The sequence below is a fragment of the Podarcis raffonei genome, chromosome 1 (assembly GCF_027172205.1).
Source record: "Podarcis raffonei isolate rPodRaf1 chromosome 1, rPodRaf1.pri, whole genome shotgun sequence".
Classification (NCBI taxonomy): Eukaryota; Metazoa; Chordata; class Lepidosauria; order Squamata; family Lacertidae; genus Podarcis; species Podarcis raffonei.
The window spans coordinates 97,305,351-97,329,481 of record NC_070602.1 but is presented as its reverse complement, the minus strand read 5'-3'; the positions used below and the strand labels follow the sequence as shown (position 1 = coordinate 97,329,481).

The 24,131-nt window shown below is 41.0% G+C and overlaps 1 protein-coding gene across 4 annotated transcripts in view; it reads right to left on the bottom strand.

The window, feature by feature from the left end:
• Positions 1-24,131, bottom strand: part of THSD7B (thrombospondin type 1 domain containing 7B) — a 367,181-nt gene that overhangs the window by 208,736 nt on the left and 134,314 nt on the right. For 3 of the 4 annotated variants that reach the window (XM_053405725.1, XM_053405703.1, XM_053405710.1), the window contains exons 3-5: positions 9,811-10,648; positions 7,115-7,366; positions 693-859 (exon numbers count right to left, since the gene is read on the bottom strand). In XM_053405725.1, the coding sequence (XP_053261700.1) occupies positions 693-859; positions 7,115-7,366; positions 9,811-10,648 (1,257 nt within the window). The remainder of the gene's footprint in view (positions 1-692; positions 860-7,114; positions 7,367-9,810; positions 10,649-24,131) is intronic. The other variant, XM_053405718.1, reaches the window with a different exon arrangement.

Below are 24,131 nucleotides of genomic sequence, written 5' to 3'. Positions count from 1 at the left end.
CCTACTGCAGAGAGAGAAAGGAAAAGGAAAGGGGATAGGAGAAACAAACCTTTCTGACAATTGTCTATTGTGAGAACTGTTTGAAAGTAGGGTCTCCAATTTTCCCTTTACAATTTATCTATCTATCTGTTATGAAAACCAGGGTATACACATCTTTATAAATTGGAACTTCACCAGAAATGTTTATGGGCTTCCCCATATTCTAGTCTGACTCTTCCACTGCAGTGAATGGTAAAGCCTTTGAGTACGCCATTAGCTTCTCATTTGTGCATGAAAGGGACAGCCAAATCGTCATCCATTCTGGATCCTTTAGAATCGACAGCATAGATCAGGGGTTGTCAACCTATTTGGTCCATGAGCACATTTGCAGAACAGAAAATAGTTGCAAGCATCACACACACACACCCAATTCTATTGGCAATAAGAGAATGCCTCTTTCAAGCCTAATTTCAGCAAGGGGAGGAAAACCCCCTGGGCACCATGGACAGCTCCTGCAGGCGCATGTGTGCCCATGTGCACCACCTTGGAAACCCCTGGCATAAATGTGCAAACAAATAATGCTACCTCCAAGGCTCTACGCTTCTAATTGTAGAATCCGGAACCCTATATCACTGCAGTACAACCTCAACCTTCTTTTCATCATTTCATACCAATTATTTATTTATAGGTAATACAAGTAATTTCTAGCATACCTTCCTTTAACTTGTGTGTTTCCTCCAGTGTGATCTGGGCACAGTATACTTCCCGGACCTGTACCCCACCTCCACAAAGGGCTGAGTGCTTATGGTGTCGGGGGTCCTGCTGTTCTAGGAGGAGAGTGACGTCACATCCTTTCCATTCAGATGTTCTCCATGAATATCTTGCAGAAAATCACAAACATTAATTCATGTAAAAACGTGTTTGTTATAAGTAGCTAACAAATTATTGAGGCTGCAATCCTAAAGACACTTGTTGGGAATAAATCCCATCAAACACAAAAGGACTTACTTTGGATTCCTCTGCACGTCTCGGTATTCCCCAAATCAAAACGCAACTGCCAGAAAAATTGCTAAGGGAATAAAATTCCCACAATACTTATAGTTTATCTGTAAATAAGAAAAGCTATACATTTTTCTTTCTTTTTAAAAATAACTCTGAAGCCTGACAAAAACACTTTAAAGGACTGAATAGAATCCAGCTGGTGCCTTTGTGCTCAAGAAAGGGGCTTTTGATCCAGTGGTTGCTGTCATTAATAGATGAAGGACAATATTTGTCCATTCGTTCTCCCCTCCGCAGTCTTCAGTACCAGCCAAAACAGTTTCATGATATTAGGATACACATTCAGACATGCTCCATTTCAGTGTGAATTAAACAATTATACTTAACATGAATAACATAGGGGACTTTGTCAAAAGCCTTGAAATCAAGAGACACTACGTCCACAGCATTCCCCTGGATCCACTAAGCTTGTAACGCTATCAAAAAAAGAAATGAGATTTGTCTGGCATGACTTATTTTTGAGAAATCCATGATGGGTCTTAATAATCACAGCAGCCTTTTTTAAGTGCTCACTGATCAACTGTTTAATTATCTGTTCTAGGATCTTTCCTGGTATCAATGTTCACTGGTCAATCAAACTCACTGGTCAGTAGTTACCTAGATCTTCTTTGTTTGCCCACTTTCAGTCCTCAGGGACCTCACCTGTTCTCCAAAAATTCTCAAAGTTTATAGGCTCTGAGATTGCACCTGCAAGCTCCTTTAGTACCCCTGGGTGCAGCTCATCTGGCCCTGGAGATCTGAATTCATTTAAAATAGCTAGGTGTTCCCTTACCACCAACAGGCAACCAAAAGCACCAACTCAATTCCACACACTTTCTTCATATCCCAATAAACAGGAAACTACTAGTGCTGCCATTGGTTTCATTTTGCTTCTTCAAAATATTTGTATTCCATAATTTAACTACAGTGGCCTTTATGGCACTTGACAAAGTCAATTTAAAACACTATAATATACCATCAATAAATGGGCTAAAGAGGCAGGGAGTAAGTAATAAGGTACACCGCAATTAAAAAGCAGCGAAATTACCATTAAAAGCTGAAGAAAACAATGCAAACTTAGCCTGAGATTTAAGCAGTAATAGTGTAATAAAATATAACATAAATATCAGGCTACATAAATATATGTGTGTAAAATGCACACACACCCTTTTAACAGTCCTGGGTAGTACTAGGTGGACTCAATTCGACCCAGGGTGATCTGGGATTCCTTCAACCGAATCCAGGTAAATTCCAGGTCAACCAGAATCGGTTTGGGATCTGGCTCAATCTGGTGCACACCATTGGTGCTACTATTGATTAATTATTATGAGCACCAGTGTTTCAGACTGTCTTTCATAAAGTAAAATATTCCAACCAATTATTCCAGACTCAAATTATTTACAAAAAAATAATAATGGAAAATGAAGTTGCTGCTTACACTTCTCAGCATCAGCTTAAATTATCCAAACTATCAGTGTCTATTTTGAAAGGTCTTTAGAATTCTGTTCTGCATGGAGATGCTTACAAAAATACTGATTACTTCTAATTCACAGTACTTTTTAGATGAACTGTCATTCTCTCATTTAAATACACACTGTTTTGTGTGCAGTTGGGAAGACAGACAAAATTTATTATTAGGAAAAAGAAAAGAACAAACAAAGGAACAGAATCTCTGCAAGACAGCCTTCTTACATGACAAATATGACATTGTCCTCCCACAATGCATAAAATCAGAATAGGAGGTGTAACTTTTCATAGGTGTAACTTTTTTTAAAAAAAGCCACCCTTCCTTAATGTGGCTTATCTTTTCTTCCATACAGACAATTTCAATTCTGAAGTAGTTAGCTGAACAGCAACAAGGCAAAGTACTGTGTTTTGTTTCCCATCACATGAATGTCACATTTCTCAGGGCTAAATGGAAACCAATTTATAACACCAAATGCTTAAGGGCAGGTACACACTCTCATTTAGTCACTAACAACTCTTGCTTTAAGTAGATGTGTGTTGATTTAAATTAGTGTTTAGGCAAATAAGCAAAGAATCACTGCAGGTGTGAACCCCATTGAAAATGTTTAGCATTGCTGAAGCACAGACGGACAGCAGAATCAGGGCTGTGTAGAACATGTCTAAACTAGAAAGAGAAAAACATTAAAATGGTACAACAAAGTTTAGGCTGAAATCCTATGGGCCACGGGAGAACATCTCAAGGGGCCTTAAGAGTATGGAGAGTGAACTTTGTGGGTGAAGAAGAAGGTATGTCCACAGAAGCATCCTCTTTTCAGCTGTGGAAACATCTGCAGATGTTTCCTCTCCTCCACTGCCAGTGCTCTGATGAAGGAGGCAGTAAAAGGGAGGTGTTCTAGGGACCTGTCTCAAGGTGGATCCATGGAGGCTTCAGATTTGCTGGATGCAAAGCCCTCCCTCTCCTGCAATGTGCTGAAACTCAGGTAGGCGCCATTGCCATTATAAGAGAACAGGGGAGGCATTCATGGTGAGTTCCAACACCTCTTTTTTTAGAAAAATAGACCTCCTGGTGCTGACCAGCAAACCACAAACAAGGAAGGAAGTCTGGGCATGATTCTTTATGTTTGGTTAGCTGAATTTTCACATAACAAGTGGGTGGATAGCGGGACCTATGTGTATATGACAAAAGTAAGCAGAGAAGCACTTTCTAGTTAACCCACAAGTGTGGAATGTTGATGTAGATCTGTTTCAATTTCTCCATGCCCCTCAACCGGAAAGCAAAAAAAATGCCAGTCAAAAAACCATAGATAGGAGGTTGGAGTGACATATGGAGTGGTTCTGTGTCATACAGAGGATAGTCATCCTCTAGCTGAAGCGCTGTCTGGCCCAAATATGATGATGATCATGATTATTCTCTGCTCATCTGACTGGGTTCTTTTTAAAGACTAAATAGCATAAGAAGGGAGAGCAGGTTAGCACTTGGACAGCAGACTTGGCACCTAATCACAGTCTTGTTTACTCCAGGGCATTTCTATTTATCATAATTATTTATAAAGTGGCATCTACACATATGCACGTTTATGCCAATCTGTACCCTTCTTTTTTAGTGATGTGTTTCATCTTTGGGGTGATGTGCAAGTGGCCACCCATACAACACATCAGACACAACAAAATACTTCAGCCTTGGACCATTGTTCATGCCTCATATTTTATGTCTCCTGGTATTGATAAAAATTGTAGGAAGATGCGGCAGATACAAATCTCTTTCCTCACTCCTTGGCTGGCGGCTGGAATATTTCAGTCACATGACTGTCATGCGTAACAACGTGTTGTGCACAAAGAACAAAATCAGTCATGCAATCTACCCTTTTGTCTTACTGATTGACATGAATTGGGGATGGAAAAGTAAAAATCAGCATACAAGAGCTCCTCCCCGCCCTGCAAGATCTAATCAAGCAACAAATGTAAGTGCCCTCTCTCTTCTACTGATAGCAAGGCATACATGGATGATGAGCAGGTTGCTGATTTTGAAGTAACACAATTGTATAGTGCACACCACACTCACGACCTCTGCACTGTTTTTTCCCCCTCAGAAATATTTCGTAAGTATTACACCACCTGCTTCAGAAGAGCCAGGAGCAGATAGCAAAATTCAGGGCTCTTTTCAATACAACAATAATCTAAGTATATGAAACTTTAAAAAGGCACTTGAAACTACAACCACTCAAGAAAAACTTCTACCATTATGATAGAATGAAGACTCTTGAAGCTAAATCACCAGATAGAAATTAAAGAAATGAACTAAATACGAGCACCAAGCTCAACAATGATATGACCAATCCTAAGGAAATATATCTATGATAGGGTAGCCATACATAGCCAGAACAGGGCAGTGTGAAACAATGTCTGGGCGGAAATTGCCAAAATGTTTGGGAAAATCCAGATGTCTTGCAAAACTAAGAAAAGCCCAACAACTTTGTCCAAAGAAAACCAAAACTAAACTTAATGTGTCCGAAATTTCAGTTTTTGAAATATGGCAACCACTAATCTATGATAAGAGCAGAAGTCACTTCTATGACTATCAGCTACAAACTTGTCTGCAAAGGATCCAACCCCTTGCCTGCATACAATACAGTATATGCACAATTGTGCATATTAGAAACTGCAGGGTGGGGTGAGGTGGGGGTGGAAGTATAGAAATCATTTTGAGCATGCTCCTCTCTGCACTTGGCTGGGTAGCTCAGAAAATGACCACATTGTCTTCCTTATACACCTTTGCAAAGCATAGATGCCCAGCATGCTGCTGTAGCAGCTTCCATTCTGTAAATATGAATCTGCATGGCTTCTAAACCCATAAATCTAACATTACTGTCTGAAAACAGTGCAGCTGAACCACCCTGCTACATGACCAGCTGCTATAGGTGACTGCTGTTTGTTTGGTTGGTTAACCATGTCAAACTGCATAGCAGGTTTCAATTACCGTAAATACCCCTTTCTGTTTTCCCACTTTCTGCAAACGAGTAGCTAGATTTCTAGCCTACTACACAAACCTTCAATTACATTCAAATCCTAACGTGACTTTCATCTTGACAATCTTCACATTTCCCTGGGGACACTTTCAGACATAGCAACAAACCATAGTTCGTCATAACAAGAAGGCAATGCAGTGAGTCAAGACTGCACACACCTTCCTGTACACATGGAATATAAAGTTCCTGGTCAACTTCACACCAGGTACCCTGCAGATCTGGAGCTGGATTTTACATGGCCACAACCTCCCCTTTGATGCCTCTGTCCCTTCTGCCCACCTTCTGTGTCACCAATAGGGCTGTCAGGACTGATGGGAACGGGAATAAGAATAAAAGAGGCAGACCGCAGAGAGCAGCTCACCAAAAGCTGTTGACTTCCTGTCCCTATAACACAGGAGCAATGATGTCAGGTGACCTGTTTTTGCCTGCACAGCTTGCTCAGTGTTCTCCTAGCATTGACAAGCAGCTAACAGTTGGTTCTTGGTAAGCACTGAGCAAGACGCTTTGCAGGCACCGCCAATCAGCTGACCAATCAGCAAAGCATCTTTCATCCAAAACCCACCTTGACCTGCCATACACCTAATGATTAGGTCTGTGGGCTGGCAGTCCCACCCAGGACCATCTAAGATGGTCTAAGACAAGCAATTTATGTGGCTGTATTTCAAGTCACTCTTGCTCTCGGTGCTGACAGAGGGAATGGAGAGAGTAAAAATGGGGTTCTCTTTAAAAGATACCACAGAGGAAGTCAGAGAGAGTGCACTGTGATGTTAACATATGAGAGTGCTGGAGGTGAAATAGTTAAACAGGTTACCCAATCAGAACCTGGGGGGGGTGGAGTCAGAGGGACTATAAAACCAGCTCTGGGAGAGGCGAAGGGAGGAGTTCGTTGAGAGTTGGGTGGTTGGTTGAAGTGGGAATGATTTGGGATAGAGTCTGTGGGTAGGTTGAGTTAGTGTAGTGAAACAAGCTGAGTCAGGAACAGTTAGGAGCTAGGAAGACCAACTGAGAGGTGGTTTACTGAGTGAGAACAGGTAGTGGAAGTTATAGGTCTGGATAGGCACCCCATGATTGTAATTGACCAATACTGTTTATGAAACCACACGCTTGTTAAACTGCAATAAATAAACAGAAGTTTATGTTCCAATTTAACCCTGACTAGATTCAGTATTGTACCAGGTAGGGCCTGGCTGGTGGCAGCAAGAAATAAAGTGGTGGCACAGGGATCAATAGACAGTGAAACGTCTGGGGACCCTGTGTGATCGCCACATGCACATGCATGCACATGTACAGACCTACACACAGATGTACAGACAAATCTGCCCTGAGGCATGCCCTCACTCTGCGCTCACTGGGCCACAGGCCAAGCAAGTGGTACCACATGAACAAAAGTTACTAAACCATCCAATGTATTTCAGGTTCAGACTCTCTTTGAATAAAGGAAAAAGGAAGGCAAGGATGTTTAACAGACCACTGTATTTTAATATTTTGTTGGAAGCCGCCAAGAGTGGCTGGGGAAACCTAGCCAGATGGGCGGGGTATAAATTATTATTATTATTATTATTATTATTATTTTATTATTATTATTATTATATTATGGAATCTACCTTGGGCATGGATGAGCACGATCACCTCCTCCAACATTGCAGGCTTCCCTTTCTTCTGTTTCAGGACATTCTCGGCCGGCTCCTACAGCAACATGCTTTATACTCCGAGTTCTAATTCGGTATCCTGGTGAGAGATCCCCTGAGTGACAAGTCTTTGAACAGGAGCTCCATGAAGACCAATCTGATGTTTCACAGTCTTTAGGCATAACACAGGACTGAAAGGTCAAAGGGATGGTTTCTTGCACACAAAGGCTGTGATAAGAAAGTATTTTGTTAACAACACCACAACAACCCTGAAGCATTCTCTCTTATACCTGGTCTGTGATTAAACAGAAGCAGGAAGACTATGAAGCATTCCGTAATAGCCAGATCTGCAAGTTACATTTTACCAAGCCTCCATCGGGAAGAGAGAAACCCAAGAAATTCCAGGGTCATGGCAAAAGCAACAACTCCATGTCTGGTTAAAATTCATGTTTCTTTAAAATTATGTAAGTCCACAGCTAGCTTGCAAGGGTGCTAGCATTCCCCTTCCACTCTCAACTTCAGGGACACTATTTGCAACTGTTTGTATGGCAAAGCCAAGGCACTGCTTGGAAACTTTAAACAACCTAGGCAAAAGCTGCATGCAAATGCCATATAGAAGACACCTCCACTAATGTGTTTATTCCCCAAATAAATAAATAAATAAAAATCTAAATAATAAATTTCATGAAATGAAAGACAAGCTGAAACGCCCCCTTTCTTCATAATGTCTCACGACGCTACATTTTTAAAACAGGATCACGGTGTTTAATTACCCATAATGTGAGGTTAATTACACTAAATGTAGCATAAAATTGCAAAGGTACTAAAGGGTTGTTTCTGCTTTGCAGATGGAAAACTAATTTAATTGATATTTGGTCCGTGTGAAAATCTGAATAGGATCTTTCAGGTATTTTATTTGGATACATTATTAGGAGGGGCGCTATTACTAGGTGGCATGAACATGCCAACAGAGGTGACCACAAAAGTGATTGCCCCTCTTTGAGTGCTTGCAGCTTAGTATCAAGGCAAATGGGATGGACAGGTCCCAGCTGAGCTCAGTATAGCAAATCTCACCACTGCTGCTACCTCCCATTCCATTGCTTCAAGGCCTGGTAACTGACCCTGGATCACGCAAAGGAGGCAGAATCAGGGATGGACATGGACAGAACCCAAGTGGAGTGTCTTTTTCTACCAGGGACTGCACTGGGAATGCCAATCCCCAGTAGAAAAATGACACTACTACCATCCATATCTGATCCAAAGAAACAACTTTCCACATTCCTGCTCCCAATGTGGTAAAGGAAAATGGTGTCATTAGCACTTCTCGCCAATTTAAAAAATGTAAACTGGTGAAGCTATTTTAACAGTTTCTTTTCCATCTGTGAACCATGTTGCAAGTTTAACTGGTATATATTGAAGCCAACTACCGAAACTCTTGGTGCAACTGGTGCAAACAAGATTAAGACAAGCTATATCTTTGAACCCAAGTACTCTTTCTCTAACCAATAAAAAATATCAACTTTTCGCCTAACCAATGCCCCCTTAAAAGATATAGCATAATAAACAGCAGGTCCTTAAAAGGCTATTTCGGTGGTTGTACAAGATGTTCAGCAACATTAATAAAATACATGCACTACACATGCAATGACCAACCCTTTGAGAACTACAGATTATGAGAAAACACTGGGAACAGCCTGAGAAACTTATGAGCACAATTACTTCAAAAACTTTTAATGTTTTTCATATCACCAACTTAAGCCAAATATCAGTGCTAATATATTTTACATTTAACTGTTCCAGAAGAACAGTTTTTTCTTCCTCAGGATTTCCTGTTGAGGCATACTCTGCCAAAAATACAGCAGTGTTGCTGCACCTCAATCACCATGATAGAAGGATTAATGTGGCCTGTATGGTAATAATGGAAGTACAGTAATGAACCAGAATAATATTGTTGCTAGCTCAACAAACTACAAATTATTCTCATGGATTGGCCTGACCAGAGATTCAGTTGCATGAAAGGAAGAGTGCCGAACACAGCACATCTCTGAATGCAGCAGTTTATTCCCAGAAGTATGAATGAGTACAACAGCATGTGTTCCAGCTATTCTGCGCTTGTGAATTGCCACTGAAAGTGGGAGCCATTAACTAGGTTTAAGATGTGCCAACTTGAATGAAATATGGTGGGGGGGGGTAGGTAAGCCCTGCCCTTTACAGTCGATCACATGATGTGATGTACGCACACCATATGAATGGCAGGCCCTCTCAAATATTTTATTGGAGGCAGTGAAGGAGTTGGCTCCTATGCTGGGCTGCAATTATTTCATCCACAAAGATGTTTCTTCCAGGCTTTGGATGACTTACATATGTCTGAACTGGCTCTCAATAGCCATGGAAGCTCTGGAAACAAATAACTATCTGCTCCCTTTGATGGAAGAAAACTTGAATGCTGGTTGAAAATCAGCAAAACAAAACTCATTTAAATTGTAGTTTATATGCATACACCACTACCAAAAGTGTCTCTTCAACATATGAAACTTTAGTGCTAAATGAGACTACATGTAAATGAAACCAAAACACTGTACATGGCAAAATGCACATTCAAAACTAGAGAAGTAGATATGTTTAGCAGCCTTTAAAGCATACATCTCTTAGGAATGAAGTTGATCTCTTACCTCAGCATAGCATTCTTCCCATCACTTCTCGTACATCTCACCTGCCTTGTTTGGTAACCAATTTCTATATCCCAAGGCTTGGAACTGTAGTGTGACCTAGATCTATGAAAATTCTGGAAATTCTCCACCACTTGAAGTTTGAAGGTGCTTCGTTCTGTTGATTCGGAACCAAAATCCAGCATAGTTCTCCCAATCATATTCATTTCCTTAAGGTGAGGCATCCGACACTTACTCCAGGGTCCAACTTTAAGACTGTATGTATATTCCTCTTCCCCATGAGGACAAGACATCCAAACATCGCAAACCCTCGATTCAGTTAGATTTGGGCATTTGGCTCCGCCATAGAGTGGCGGCGCAATAACAGAACGGGTTCTGTGTTGTAAACTCTTTCCACAGTGTCTGCCACATACAGACCAGGAGGAAAACTCAGACACTACACAATCCCGTGGGCAAGGTATTAGGCAAGCTTGTTCCATAGGTGGCTGAGGGGTAAAATATTCACATATCTCATTCGCAACTACTGTTCTGTTCAACTTCTGTATACATTGTACTTTTCTGTGTTGTAATCCATGCTGGGCTGTTACACATGCCGAAGTTCTTGGTCTGACTTCACCAAGGGCAAAAGGAACAAGAACACACAGGTGCCATTCTGAAACTTCCCACTCAAAGAGTTCAAGATGCCAGTCACATATTTTAAAACAGCTCCTCTGGCTTTCAGGTCTGTCACTTTGTTCACAATTTGAATGATGGGTTGTCCACCCTTCAGAATGAACACACCAGACTACTCGGCTCTGAACACCGCCCGAACCACAATCACCTATACATCGTCCCCAATGACCTAAAAAAAGGAAAGGAAATCTTAAAGAATTTGTTAAAGTTTGCATCTATGAAGGGAATAACTGGCTTGACGTGTAAAATGATTTCTGTCACTTTAGAAACCCCCGTTTCTCAAATTCACCATCCTTCACTAACAGAAGATGGGGAAACACAATGCAACTACAGACCAGAACAAACAGCTGCAAGCAAGGAACTATGCCCAGCAAGACACACCCAATCCAGGCTTCTTGCATTTCAGCGCTGTCTTCTGCACGGTTTTCACAATTTGTGGGAAAAACTTCTTTTAAAAAACCCTATATACCTATTTATTTTTAAATACACACACCTGTAGAATGGGGTGTGGTGGGGGTTGTGTCTGAACCTTGCAATTGATAGATCCTGTTTCTACCAGTTTTGCAATAAATATTAAGACATCGCTCAGTTGGCAGAGCATGAGACTTTTTAATTTCAGGGTTGTAGGTTCAAGCCCCACCTTGAGCATTGCAGGGGGTTGGACTAGATGCCCCTCATGGTTCCTTCAAGCTCTATGATTCTATAAAACCACTATCTGTTTATTTCAGCCAATATTTAAAATACAGTATCTTAAGAGCTTAGACTGGAATTCTGCTGGCTTTGACTCAGCTTTTATTCAAGTCTGTCCAAGTTTCCCCCTGATGTGCATCTACTGAAGTAGGTAGGTCATCCATCTTTGCTGAATAATTATCTCTTGGCAGCTCTTTCATGGAGGCCTGGTCACATTTACTAATAAGGAAGAGGGAAGAAATGCAGAATAGTCATGAGCGCAAATTGAGAAGGATCCAGGACAAAATGTGAAAGCAAAAGGGAAAGGGGTATTGGTTTGTTTTTGTCATCACTGAGGATTAGTTTTCTATAGGATGCAGACCTATATTCATGCAATACACCCACCTAGGTAATATTTACACCAAGTTAGATATAAAACTGCCATCTGTTAGCGTACAAAGCCCAGAAGTAAACCCATGAGAAATCTAGAAAATGGTTGAAGACTCTCTTACATTCCGACATAATAAATTATCTGTGCACTGTCTTCTTTAAACGCTACCCAGCTTTTGGACCTCTTTGACTCTCTTCCTTTGACCCAGGAGGGTCAGGGAAGGAAATATGAGGCCTAGGGGTCAAATATGCCCCTTCTGACCTCTCTATCTGGCCCTTGCGCTGAAAAAGGCTTCCCACCCCTAACAGAGGATAAACCTTGATACAGATATGCATTAACACCCATGCCAAAGAGCTGTACAGACCCATTAAAACCATTTAAGTAGCCAATGCCTGCATTACGTCAGAAGACACAAACTATCAAATTCTTTTCCCCAAGTGACACATGGCTGTCTTCCACAAAACACATATCAAAACTCTTTAGCCTTCCTCAAGTTTTGCCCAGATTCTTTTCAAATTTCACTTATGCCAAAATTTCAGGAAAACTCTGCCTACTCGGGCAGAGAATGTGTGCATACTTTGGGTGGAAAGTGGTCCTCAGCCAAAGAACATCTATACCACAGCTTTCATGGCTTCTCTTAAAGAATGCTGGGAAATTTTGTCTGATTAATGTGATAGCCACACATACATACACACAGTTCCTAGGGTCTTCGGGGCTTTGTTAAACCACCTGAAGTCTCCATTGTAGGTATATCCTGACAGTACATTTTCTAGATGTCCAAGTATTTGAACTGTATAAGCTTCTGATAACATATTGATCAAAAGATCCGATATACAGAGACTCTGAAGGAAATAATTTGCATAACCTCAAGACGCAATCCTATTCTGAGTTGCATGGGAGTAAGCACCAATGGACTCAAAGGGATTTACTTCCGAATAGACACAGATAGTTTTCCACTGTCAGTATGTCAGAACATGATGACATCAAATTGAGAAGGTGAGAAACCCTTGCCTCCCACAACTTTTATTGTGATTTGCTGTTTTTTAGCATTAGAGATATTTGAGGTGAGTTAAACACTAAAAATAAAAGAAATGCAAGCAAACATAGAAGTGATGAAAGGTACATTTACTTATTATTCTACCATGAACAGAAGTTACATTTAGTACTTCTGCATACAAAAAGAAAATTATCCTCTCTTAAAGGCTAACATATATTAATCAAATTTTCTCTCAGCTTCTTCATATATACCTTCTAGCATCTTCAATTATAAGCAGGAAAATGGGAAATATATACAAAAACTCATTTGAAAAGTAAAAATGGCCTAGAGGCACATGCAGAATTAATATCAATTTATACATAAAAAAGTTTTTTTAACGTGTTGAATGAATTAGAACAAAATTTATAAAGAAATGATATAGTCACAATGTAAAACTCATTTCTGAAAGGTTTAAGAAAACAATTTTTAAACAGGAATAACAAATAAAATGAATAGCTAAAATTGCTGCATCATTAAGACCTCACTTTCTAATCCTTTCAAAGTCAGCTCTTTCCACCATTGTGAAGCAAAATTCACCAAGCATTGGATTGTTTAACCACTAACAGACCATCATGAGATAGATTTAAGATAGAGACCATCATGAGATGGCATTTTAAGGCTTTACAGGTAAAAAAAATAGCACTTTGAATTGGGCCCGGGAACTAATTGACAACCAGAGCATCACCCTCTGCAAATGACCATCCAAGTGGTACAGGAACCAATGCAAAGTGGGGCTGCCCACTCCCAACTTGGACAGCCCTTCCAGAAGGATACCATGGTCAATGGTATTGAAAGCCACCAAGAGGTTGAGGAGAATTATTAAGGACACATTTCCTCTGTCTCTCTCCTGACAGAGCAACATCCGGGCCAGACTGAAATGGATCCAGAAAATCAGTTTCCTTCAACAGAGCCTGATCTGGTCTGTGGACACCCACTCCAAAACCTTGCCCAAGAAGGAGACATTGGCAACTGGCCAGTAATTATTTAAAATTTCCAAATCCAGGTTTTCTTGAGGAGTGGTTTTTCCACCGCCTCCTTCAAGGAGGCATTAATCACCTCCCTACTGAACATCTCCTACTGAATATGTACCACAGCAGTTACATAGTGTGTGAATCTGCATTTCTGCTTATTGAAGACTGGAAGTCAACCAAACTGTTCTATACTATGGATAGCTCAGTTGGTTAGAACTTGGTGATCATATGCCAAGATTGCAGGTTCAATCAATGAGAGGGCCACATGTTCCTGCATTTAAGGGGGTTGGACTAGATGCTCCTTAGGGTCCCTTCCGACTCTGGCACTCTATTATTCTATTATTAACTTTTTTATTTCACGGTTGGCTTTGCCTGAGAGGCCTCCTTTGTCCTCGCTCTTTTTGTTTCAGAGGCAAGATTTGTGATTATAATTAGCACACATGTAAACAATGTATATGGGCAGCCACAGTAATTTGCAGAGAAGGTGTGCTGTGACTACACAAGTCATCATATCCACATGTCTAGCCCCCTTACAGATGCTCACTTTCTCACATTTCTCCTCTCAGTGGGAGTACAACACAATCACAAAGGAACAACTCCTACATATCATTCCCCACCCCAATATAAACAAGGCCATAGTGAACATAAAAATAAGACTCATCAAAGAAGAATTTATAATATAAAAATAGCCAAAATCTGGTTGTGTGTGTCCACGTCAGACAGACATCGTATCATGGACTCCAACTCCTGACACATGGACAGGCTGATAGTGCTGAAGTCAAAATGCAAAATGCATACATATGTTCAACTTATTCCTTCTCGCCCCCACAAAAAACCCTAATCTTTTCTATTCTGTTTTTTCAAGAAACTATAACAAACATATAGAATTTATTCTGATGGGTTCTCAGTGCCTCTTGACATTCGCTGTTAAACACAGCAGCAAACTAATCTATGATGCCTCATTGCGCCACCAAATTTCCACTTCCGTAGTTTAAACAGAGTAGAAAGCTCCAGATCTTCCCACTAAATAGTGCTTGGTAATTAGCAATTAATTAGATCCTTTAAAAGGCTGTAATGAGCAGTTTTTCTCCATAAATCCATGATCCATTACCAGAAATAGCTGCAGAGAGTGAACAAGAATGTGCTTACATTTATTAAAAACCAAAAGAAACAGTGGCTTCAAAAAGTCATAATTATGGGCTGGCATTGAAGTGATTCACAAAGACATATAGGCCTTCAGCTCCCAAGTCTGCATCCTGTCCTAATCTAAAAACTCCTGTCAATCACCAGTCTGCATGCTTTCCCTTGGTTTCTTCACAATATAAATACAGCCTCTCATTTTCAAGTAATAGAAACATCCAGGATCAGTTTTCTCATAGGAAGAAATTACTGGAGAGCCATGGTGCCTTTGTAGTCTCTGTATATTCAGAAGCATTGAGGTGTAGCAAGAGGGAAGTAAACACACCCTGCACACACTGGCTGTGTACACACCATTACCTTTAAAGTAGATTTCACCAATGCCACCCCCCAAAATCCTGGGACCTGTAGTTTCTGGTCTGCATCACTTATGCATGTGTTCGGTTATTATGTCCTTTCTAAAAGAAAGAAAGAAAGAAAGAAAGAAAGAAAGAAAGAAAGAAAGAAAGAAAGAATCTGCACAAAAATCTGCGTCCATGCTCCAGGATTTGTATTTGCATGGTTACCCAATGGGGGAACACACATTTTTTGAACTACAATGTTCAAACACACGTTGCCTCTGTTTCAACAAGTTCGTTCCTTCATTTCAAGCAAACAACTAATGGAGCAAACCACCAGGGTGCTTACAGCATTCAAATAATAGGTTTCCTGGTTATATAGCCTGCTGTTGGGAAAAGATACTGTACATCTGCACCGCTGGATTGATGTCATGTGCTACTGCACGTGAGGCTTCTCATGAGGGCGATTTGTAAACAGTTTGCCCAGAATGTAACTGGGCTGAGTAAGACTGCTGAGAGCAATAAGCAATAGTCACAAAGAGCATATAACATCAGTATTGCAGGAATGCCTCCAGTTGGTTTCTGTGCTGTTTTCAAGATGATGATTCTTCTTGCTTAAAGCGCTATTTAACCTGGGCCCAGTATGTCTAAGGGAGCACTTGCTCCCAGTATGGATGTTTGAGGGATTCCGTCTTTGCAAATTGTGATATGAACTAGCCTGATCCACATTCCCCATCTTAATCTGTGGATCAGGACACAGCTATCCACCACCTCTTGCATTTCCAAAATGCTCTGACATAGTCCTCAGGCTCAAAACAGTTACAAAATATTTTATCTCAAAACGTGCTTTTAATGCAGAAGCTTAGGCATGTGCACTTTGAGATAAAATGCATTAGAAATATATATTTAAATGCAGATGACTTGCTTTTTATTCAAGAAAAGGCTTTTCCCCCCCAAGTCTTCCACAAACTCAGATATTTCGATGCAACTCGCCTGTCTCAGTCTTTGCAGTTTATATACATAATGAAATCTCTCCATTCACCATAGGAAGTGAATTGTTTGCTTTGCCCTCTAGCTAGTCAGACTTTTTGTGTTATTATTTCAGAGATTATGAGAACCTAGAGTTTATCATACTACATTTCAGTGGTGTATTGGTGCACATTGAGACTGGTGGGGTGGAATGCACGGAGACCAACCATAAATGGGGCCAGAGGTAATGGCAGGCATTGTCACCCTGACTTGTCAGTAAGAGAGCAGAAAGTGGTGGAGTGGGAAGGCTGAAGTTGATGGCACAGTGCCCTAACTGCCCTAATGCAAAAGTCACCAACATTTTTGAGATAGTGGGCACATTTTGAACTTTGAGGGAGTCCTGGGGATGCCAATCATAAAATAGCTGCTATCAGGAGAGCCGACTTGGTCCCCAGGTTATGGGTGTCTAGTGTGTGTGACATCATGATGTCATGCACACCCACACCCATGCGTGTTTGACTGATGATGATGAAGAAGAGGAGTTTGGATTTGATATCCCGCTTTATCACTACCCTAAGGAGTCTCAAATCGGCTAACAATCTCCTTTTCCCTTCCTCCCCCACAACAAACACTCTGTGAGGTGAGTGAGGATGAGACTTCAGGGAGAAGTGTGACTAGCCCTAGGTCACCCAGCAGTTGCATGTGGAGGAGCGGGGAAGCGAACCCGGTTCACCAGATTACGAGTCCACTGCTCTTAACCACTACACCACACTGATGCACAACCATGTATACACACGGCACTGGGAAATACCGGTAATTAAGTACAATTGATTTAAACTGCAAAAAGATGCAAAAACGGACAGAAAAGAGTGGGAAAATGGCAACTGCAATCTCAAGAGCCTTTGCACATACCTTTAAGGCCTGTAGAGAGTTGGAGTTTGGGAATGGCGGTTTCAACAGTTTCCAAAGGTTTAGAAGGCGTTTACAGGCTTTTAAGATGGTGCTTCCCACCATGTATACTCGTGGTACCTGGGAATGTAACCCCCCCCCCCCCGTAAATGAGGAGGCTCCTGTACTTTAAGACCACCCATCATGAAAAATTCCTTCTCGTCTGGATTAAGTTTCAGCCGAAACTGATCTGAAACACCCATTCAAAGGTAAAAACCACCATACCTTATTCAGATGGAAAGGAGAAATAGAGTCAAGTGACAATGGCAAGCTGCCAGCAACCCACTTGAAAACACTGGATGAATTCTTCCAGTAGTCTTGTGTGTGTGTGTGTGTGTGTGTGTGTGTGAGAGAGAGAGAGAGAGAGAGAGAGAGAGAGAGAGAGAGAGAGAGCGCACTGCACATAAAAGCTCAGTGAGGGGGAAAAACGGGCTACCAGCACCACCTTTGTGGAGAGAAACATAGCACACACAAGGTCCCCAATTCAATCGTTTGTGTCTCGGCAAACAAGCAAGAGAAAGCCCCCTGCCAGAGCCACGAGGCATAATAACTCATTAATCTCTAATCATCTTTGAGTACCATCAATATCTTTGCATCAATCGTGGGTTTTTTCTTTTGCTTTGATAGCTTTTTATTGTCAGAAAATTAGGAAATATAGCATCATCACAATGAGGAGTAACACCATTCTCTATCTTTTGTTAAAGCTATAAATGGCAAATATGAGTGTCTGGCAAACAAACCATCAAACACTTAACAAATGTAGAGGGCTAGAGGCATTGAGTAGAGGTTAGAAGCAGTAGGTATTCATTTAGGGATAATGCAAGGGGAAGAATGCAAACAGTAAGCACGAGCAGAGGAGTAGTAGAAATGTCCCTGACCGCAAGAGATACTTGAAACAACAACAAATGATTCTTTTATGCCGGGAAAATCCACAGAAGGGAGCATTCAGCAGCTGTCAGAAATGGTAAATGCTCACGTGAGATTCATTTCTAAAAAGTAAAACAAAACATGAAGCAAAGCCCTCTGGAATTTAACCTGCTGACAAATGAGCCATTTCTAGTGAGAAACTGTGTCTTTGTAACATTAAACCAACAGTCTCTAAACCCTCAGTTTGATCTCTACTGCAGGGAAGCACAAATACCCAGTGAAACAAGAATCCTTCTTTCTCCACCTGAAGTGCTAACATAAATCCTTGTGCATTTAAGCATGAGAAGATTAAAAGGCATGATCACAAACCTCACACCCATCAATGAAGAAGCAACATTATGGGTTGTGATCAAAATAATTAAAAAAAATGTGGAAGCATTGCACAGAGAGGGCCTTCTGTTAGATGCCCTAGGTTTTGAACAATCGTCCCGAAGTAGTCTTGTTTGGGTTATTTGACAGTGAATTGAAATGGATTCACACCGTGTTTGAACGCCATGCTTCACAAATCCTTAGGGTTTCTCAGCCTCAGGTCAACGGCAGTAGGGCATTATGAGCAGGACTCTGGGGCAGGCACCCACAATGTTGGCATCGAAAGGTCTAAACAATTTGGGTTGTGCACATGCAAAGGAAAACCTGCTTTGACACAGACATGCCCATTTCTTGAGACTGATTTTGCCGCTGCTGGCTGAGGTGCATTATGCACCAACCTAGGGAAGGTCTTTTCTGTAGTGGTGCTCAACTTGTGGAACTCCCTCCCCTCTGAAATAATCCAGGCTCAAGTTCCAATGAATGAGGGACTTACAGTCATATTCTATACAGTGGTACCTCAGGTTAAGTACTGAATTCATTCCGGAGGTCCGTTCTTAACCTGAAACTGTTCTTAACCTGAAGCACCACTTTAGCTAATGGGGCCTCCTGCTGCTGCTGCGCCGCCAGAGCCCAATTTCTGTTCTCATCCTGAAGCAAAGTTCTTAACCTGAAGCACTATTTCTGGGTTAGCGGAGGTGTAACCTGAAGCGTATGTAACCTGAAGCGTATGTAACCCGAGGTACCACTGTACTTGTAGAAGCTTCCAAGACATCTTCGCGGGTAGCCCCATGTGTAATGCATTGCAGTAATCCAACTGGGAAAATATCAGGATGAGATCCCTGTAGGACTTTCCAGTAGTTGAGGCTTCTCTCATACCTGCATGATAAACTGTACCTCCAGAAAGTACCTGCTGTATACAACCACTAAAAGACAGAGTAGCCCTGCCCTCCACAGGAACCATTTAAAATGGTTGTTAAGTAACAGCTGCTCCTGAATCCTAATTTGTGCCCAGTCATCATTAGTTCTCCTTCCTATGTTCCCTAGGTAAGGAACTACACCCCATCCATTTAAGAACAGCTTCACATTGCTGATTCATGTGCAGTTTACGCTCTTGCAGCCCCGCCATTTGCCATTATTAGTCAGTAAATTAAAGTAGCTAAAGATCTTCTCAGGTGAAAAGGTGGATGAGATAGGATTTACAAGCCTGTTAACAGAGCACCTTGTAAAAGGAGGGATCAGAGAGGGATCAGAGATTGATTAAGTCACAATAGTATAGGGGAAATAATTCATCACCATAGTATACAGCCCAAAACAAAGGGGTGATGCAGTAAAATGGCAGACTAGAAAGAAAGAAAGAAAGAAAGAAAGAAAGAAAGAAAGAAAGAAAGAAAGAAAATTGAAATTTTAAAATTGCAAACTAACATAAGTTTGGCAACATAATAAATAATAAAATCATAGTGTGCCTGGAAAGCTATCATCAGTAGCCCTGAGTTAAAAAGAAATGTGAATGCAGCTATATTTTAAAGCAGTCAATATTTTAATTTGTAAGCTTTTTATTTGATGGGAAAAGTACTATGATGTCAGCCCATATTCCTTATCTAATTCAGTTAAGTAGTTACAACTTGCTTTATGTGGTGTAGGCCGAATTGCTTTTCATGCCCGCAGAGTAAAAAAATTATACAATAATTACGCTCACAAGGGCACAATGACATTTGCGCACACTTTTGACATGCAGGGCACATGTACATTGGAAAACAAGCTGTTTGGATAATGATCATATATTAGGGGACAAAATGGCATCATCAGCCCTAAAAATATGTAGTTTAATAAGGATGGCAATTATAATCATGTTTGCAGTTTGACATTTTGTCAACAGCTCACCATTCCACAGTTCATTCAAGTTTGGAAGCCAGTCCTGCCCCCCCCTCTCTCTCTCTCTGTGTTACTGTATACACACAGTGGTTTGCATCCAATAGGTTTCACTTAGTTTCCACTGAAATCAATGAGATTTAAGTACACATTACGAACTTAAGTCCCATTCATTTCTGTGGGATACAGATTAAATTATTAATTCAATACCCGGATTCATTTTAGGCAGGTACTGTCTAAGCTGCAACATGCAATTCATACTAGAGACAGAACCCCGGGGGCAAGGGAATGAATACATTGCTTTTGCTACTAGTTACTAACTGCACTCATTAGCATTTTATTAAAAGAAATATCTGTTTCTTCACTTCCATCCACCAAAGATGGACCATCCACAAAAAGTAAAAACGCATTACACAGCTCTTGTATGGGATTCAAGTGATATGCCTTTTAAAAGCATGGATTAATTCTTGGAATAGACAGCAACTACCAGACATAATAGCAGCAAATCATGATTTCATTACCGCCAGTCTGGAGAATTACTTTAGGCAGCTGCTATTACTGTTCTTCAAGATCATCCCAGTTCACTTTGGCTGAATATTTGTAGTTGATGTCTAGCATAAGTACTGTTGGCACAACTCCAGCCTCTCTCCATATGATCACGTTCTAGCCTGACATCTGACACTTAGAAGAAAGCTCTGAGTTGTTGTGCTTTTATCGTCATGGACAGATGCTGCTGACTCAAAATAAAAAGTCCGTTCTATTTCCAATTTGTCTGGAGGGTATTTTTTAATCAGTAGTTAATGGATAATCAATTCTGAGATGGCTGCATAGAACACTGCATTATGAACTTGCTTATAAAATCCCATTAGCTTGTCTAACAATATGAAGGAAGAAACCATAAAATCAAGCCCTCCATTAACTTAAATAATAGCTGAATACATATTAGGATGTTTTGCAAAACACTATTTATAAACATGGGGGGGGGGGGGTTGGATAAAATGGAAACACAGAGCTAATCACTTTCCGTTCACAGATCCAACCTGCTCATTTTTATCCATTATAAAGATTCTCTCTCTCCCCCTCTCACACAAACCTCTTCTCTAAACTATTTAGATGATGGTTAGGTAACCACAGATAGCAAGAAAGAAAGAACATAGGAAGTGTTTGCTGGATGTGTCCAAAGACCCATCTAGTCCAGCAATCTGTTCTCACAGTGACCAAGAGCTCTCTCCCCATCTGCAGCTTCTAGCAAGTGGCATTCGGAAGGATTTTCCCTCTAACAGTGGAGTTAAAACCTAGTTATTATGTGGCAGTAGAACCTAGCCAGATGCTGAGCACTATCATCATCATCATCATCATATTATGGGGGTGGAGAGGTGGTGCCGAAAGCTGACCTTGTTCTCAAGATCTTGGAAACTAATGCTCAGATTACTAGAGCTAAGCATATTTGTTTGGATTGGCATGGCCCACAAAACCAAAATCCCATTATGCTCTCAAGCAAGAGAAGCTTTGCAGGAAATTCAGATTAGGCACAAGATACATGAACCAGTCCCATAAACAAAATTACATGAGATTTACTTTCTACTAAGTGAGGAAACCTGGCCCTTCCCTATATTAGGTAACGTCCTGTTCTCAAACCCAAGTTGACATCATTTTGAGTGAGAGACCTGGAAGCCCTGCTCCCCGGCATGCAGGGCTTTTTCCACCTGGCATGGGAGAGCAGGGCCCTCACTGACTCCAACTACAAAAGCTGAGGGGGCTGAAGATGCCAAAGACTATCTTGGCTGTCTTTGAATGCAGACCCAGGTCACTGAGCCTGAGCTTCCATAGCCACCGCCCACCATGCACCACCATTGGCAGGACTGGCAGCAACAGAAGCTTATATGTTCTGTACATATAATATTTTATTCTTTTCCTACTTATGCTGTTTTAAATGCACATTTAGTATCGAACTTAATTTAGCAATATTTTTATCTGAAATGTTTAAAATAGTTTTTGTTAGTGTTGTTAACTTTGCTGCATTAAATGTTTATGCTGTAGCTGACCTTGTAATGTTTTATTTTGAAATCTTTAAGCTAATATTTTAGTTTCCTGTTAATCATGTTGCTTTGAATGTATACTTTATATTTGACTTTCTTCTCTTAATGTTTTGTTCTGGAGTGTTTCATTTGATGTTTTAATGTGTTGTAAACTTCTTGGAGATTCCACCCCTCTTAAAACTATAAAAGAGGCAACAAAATGAATAAATAATAATAATAGTAATTGTTTACATTAAAATATTTGTAGTAATATTTGTAGCAGTTGTTGCTGATTGAACAAAAACATTCCCCTGTTAAAGGTTTCAAGGCAGTGGGGTCTGGTCAATGCCTGGACACATTTGTGGCTAGTGTCCATTTGGACTGGCAGGGCAGAAAGCAGAGAGGCCAACAGTAGTCAGAGGCCAAGCTGATAACAGGCAGTGCCAACTAATTCTCATTTTCTCCACCATCCTCCTCCTAAAATGCTACACTAATAGAAAAGAGGAGAAAGCTGACAACCATGGCCACCCTGACCCCCTGGACTGGCTGTAAGTAAGAAGACTGGCTGATGAGGGCTGGCTGAGGACAGACTTGAGACTGGTGAGGTTGTGCTCTATGCACCCTAATGGTTCAGCCTCCAGTGCATGAGAGAGCCCTTGGGAACCCCATGGAAGCAGCCTTGGGTTCCATGATGGAAGAAAGGTGGGGTGTAAATATTAACTGAATACAAATATTAATTCTTCATCTGGTCATGTCACTTGTCTTAATTTTTATTCCAGCCAAGTTGTTGTTGTTGTTGTTTAGTCGTTTAGTCGTGTCCGACTCTTCGTGACCCCATGGACCAGAGAACGCCAGGCACCTCTGTCCTCCACTGCCTCCCGCAGTTTGGTCAAACTCATGCTGGTAACCTCGAAAACACTATCCAACCATCTCGTCCTCTGTCGCCCCCTTCTCCTTGTGCCCTCCATCTTTCCCAACATCAGGGTCTTCTCCAGGGAGTCTTCTCTTCTCATGAGGTGGCCAAAGTACTGGAGCCTCAGCTTCACAATCTGTCCTTCCAGTGAGCACTCAGGGTTGATTTCCTTCAGAATGGAGAGGTTTGATCTTCTTGCAGTCCATGGGACTCTCAAGAGTCTCTTCCAGCACCATAATTCAAAAGCATCAATTCTTCGGCGATCAGCCTTCTTTATGGTCCAGCTCTCACTTCCATACATCACTACTGGGAAAACCATAGCTTTAACTATACGAACCTTTGTTGGCAAGGTGAGGTCTCTACTTCTCAAGATGCTGTCTAGGCCTGTCATTGCCCTTCTCCCAAGAAGCAGGCGTCTTTTAATTTCGTGACTGCTGTCACCATTCCAGCCAAGTACTTACAGCCTTTGTGGTTTTTGGACCATCACGCACATTCATCAACCTCCTTGGCTCCTTTGGCAATATGGCAGCAACTCAAAATGAGCAAGTGGGCAGTGGTGAGCCAACAAGACAGGGCAGACTTGCTTCCTTGTGGACACAGGATGCCTTTTGGTATCAAACTTATCGTCTTCCTTCAAATGGTATTAATTTGCTTGCGATTGATAATTTACCAGGTAGGCTTAACTCCCCTGCACTCCCTCCATTTCACGGGCTATTCTTCAGCAGCTGTCACATGGTTAACAGTAAAAACTTTTTCAGCAAACATTTTATAATGTCATTACAACTGTAGATAGTAGAATAATGTTGAACTAAGAAATTAACCTTGGCTATACACTGTGTTGTTAATTGGTATCTCTATGCACAGCTGTACAAAAGATAATTTTAATCCATACAATGTGAACCCTGATTGTGTTCTATATAATACCTCCTTTTAATTGAGGGTATAATATTACATCACAAATGCCTTTATCAAGCAGACTGTTAATCTCGTCACAAAGGAATAACAGGATGTTTGGCAAAAGCATTTTCAATTAAACCATGTTGACTCACATCAGTTATTTTATTTCTCAGCTAAATGCCCTGGCCAGGATTAGCATCAGGCAGAAAGGTCCCTTGTTCATCTCTTTTAGTACTTTTAATATATTGAGAATGTGAAGC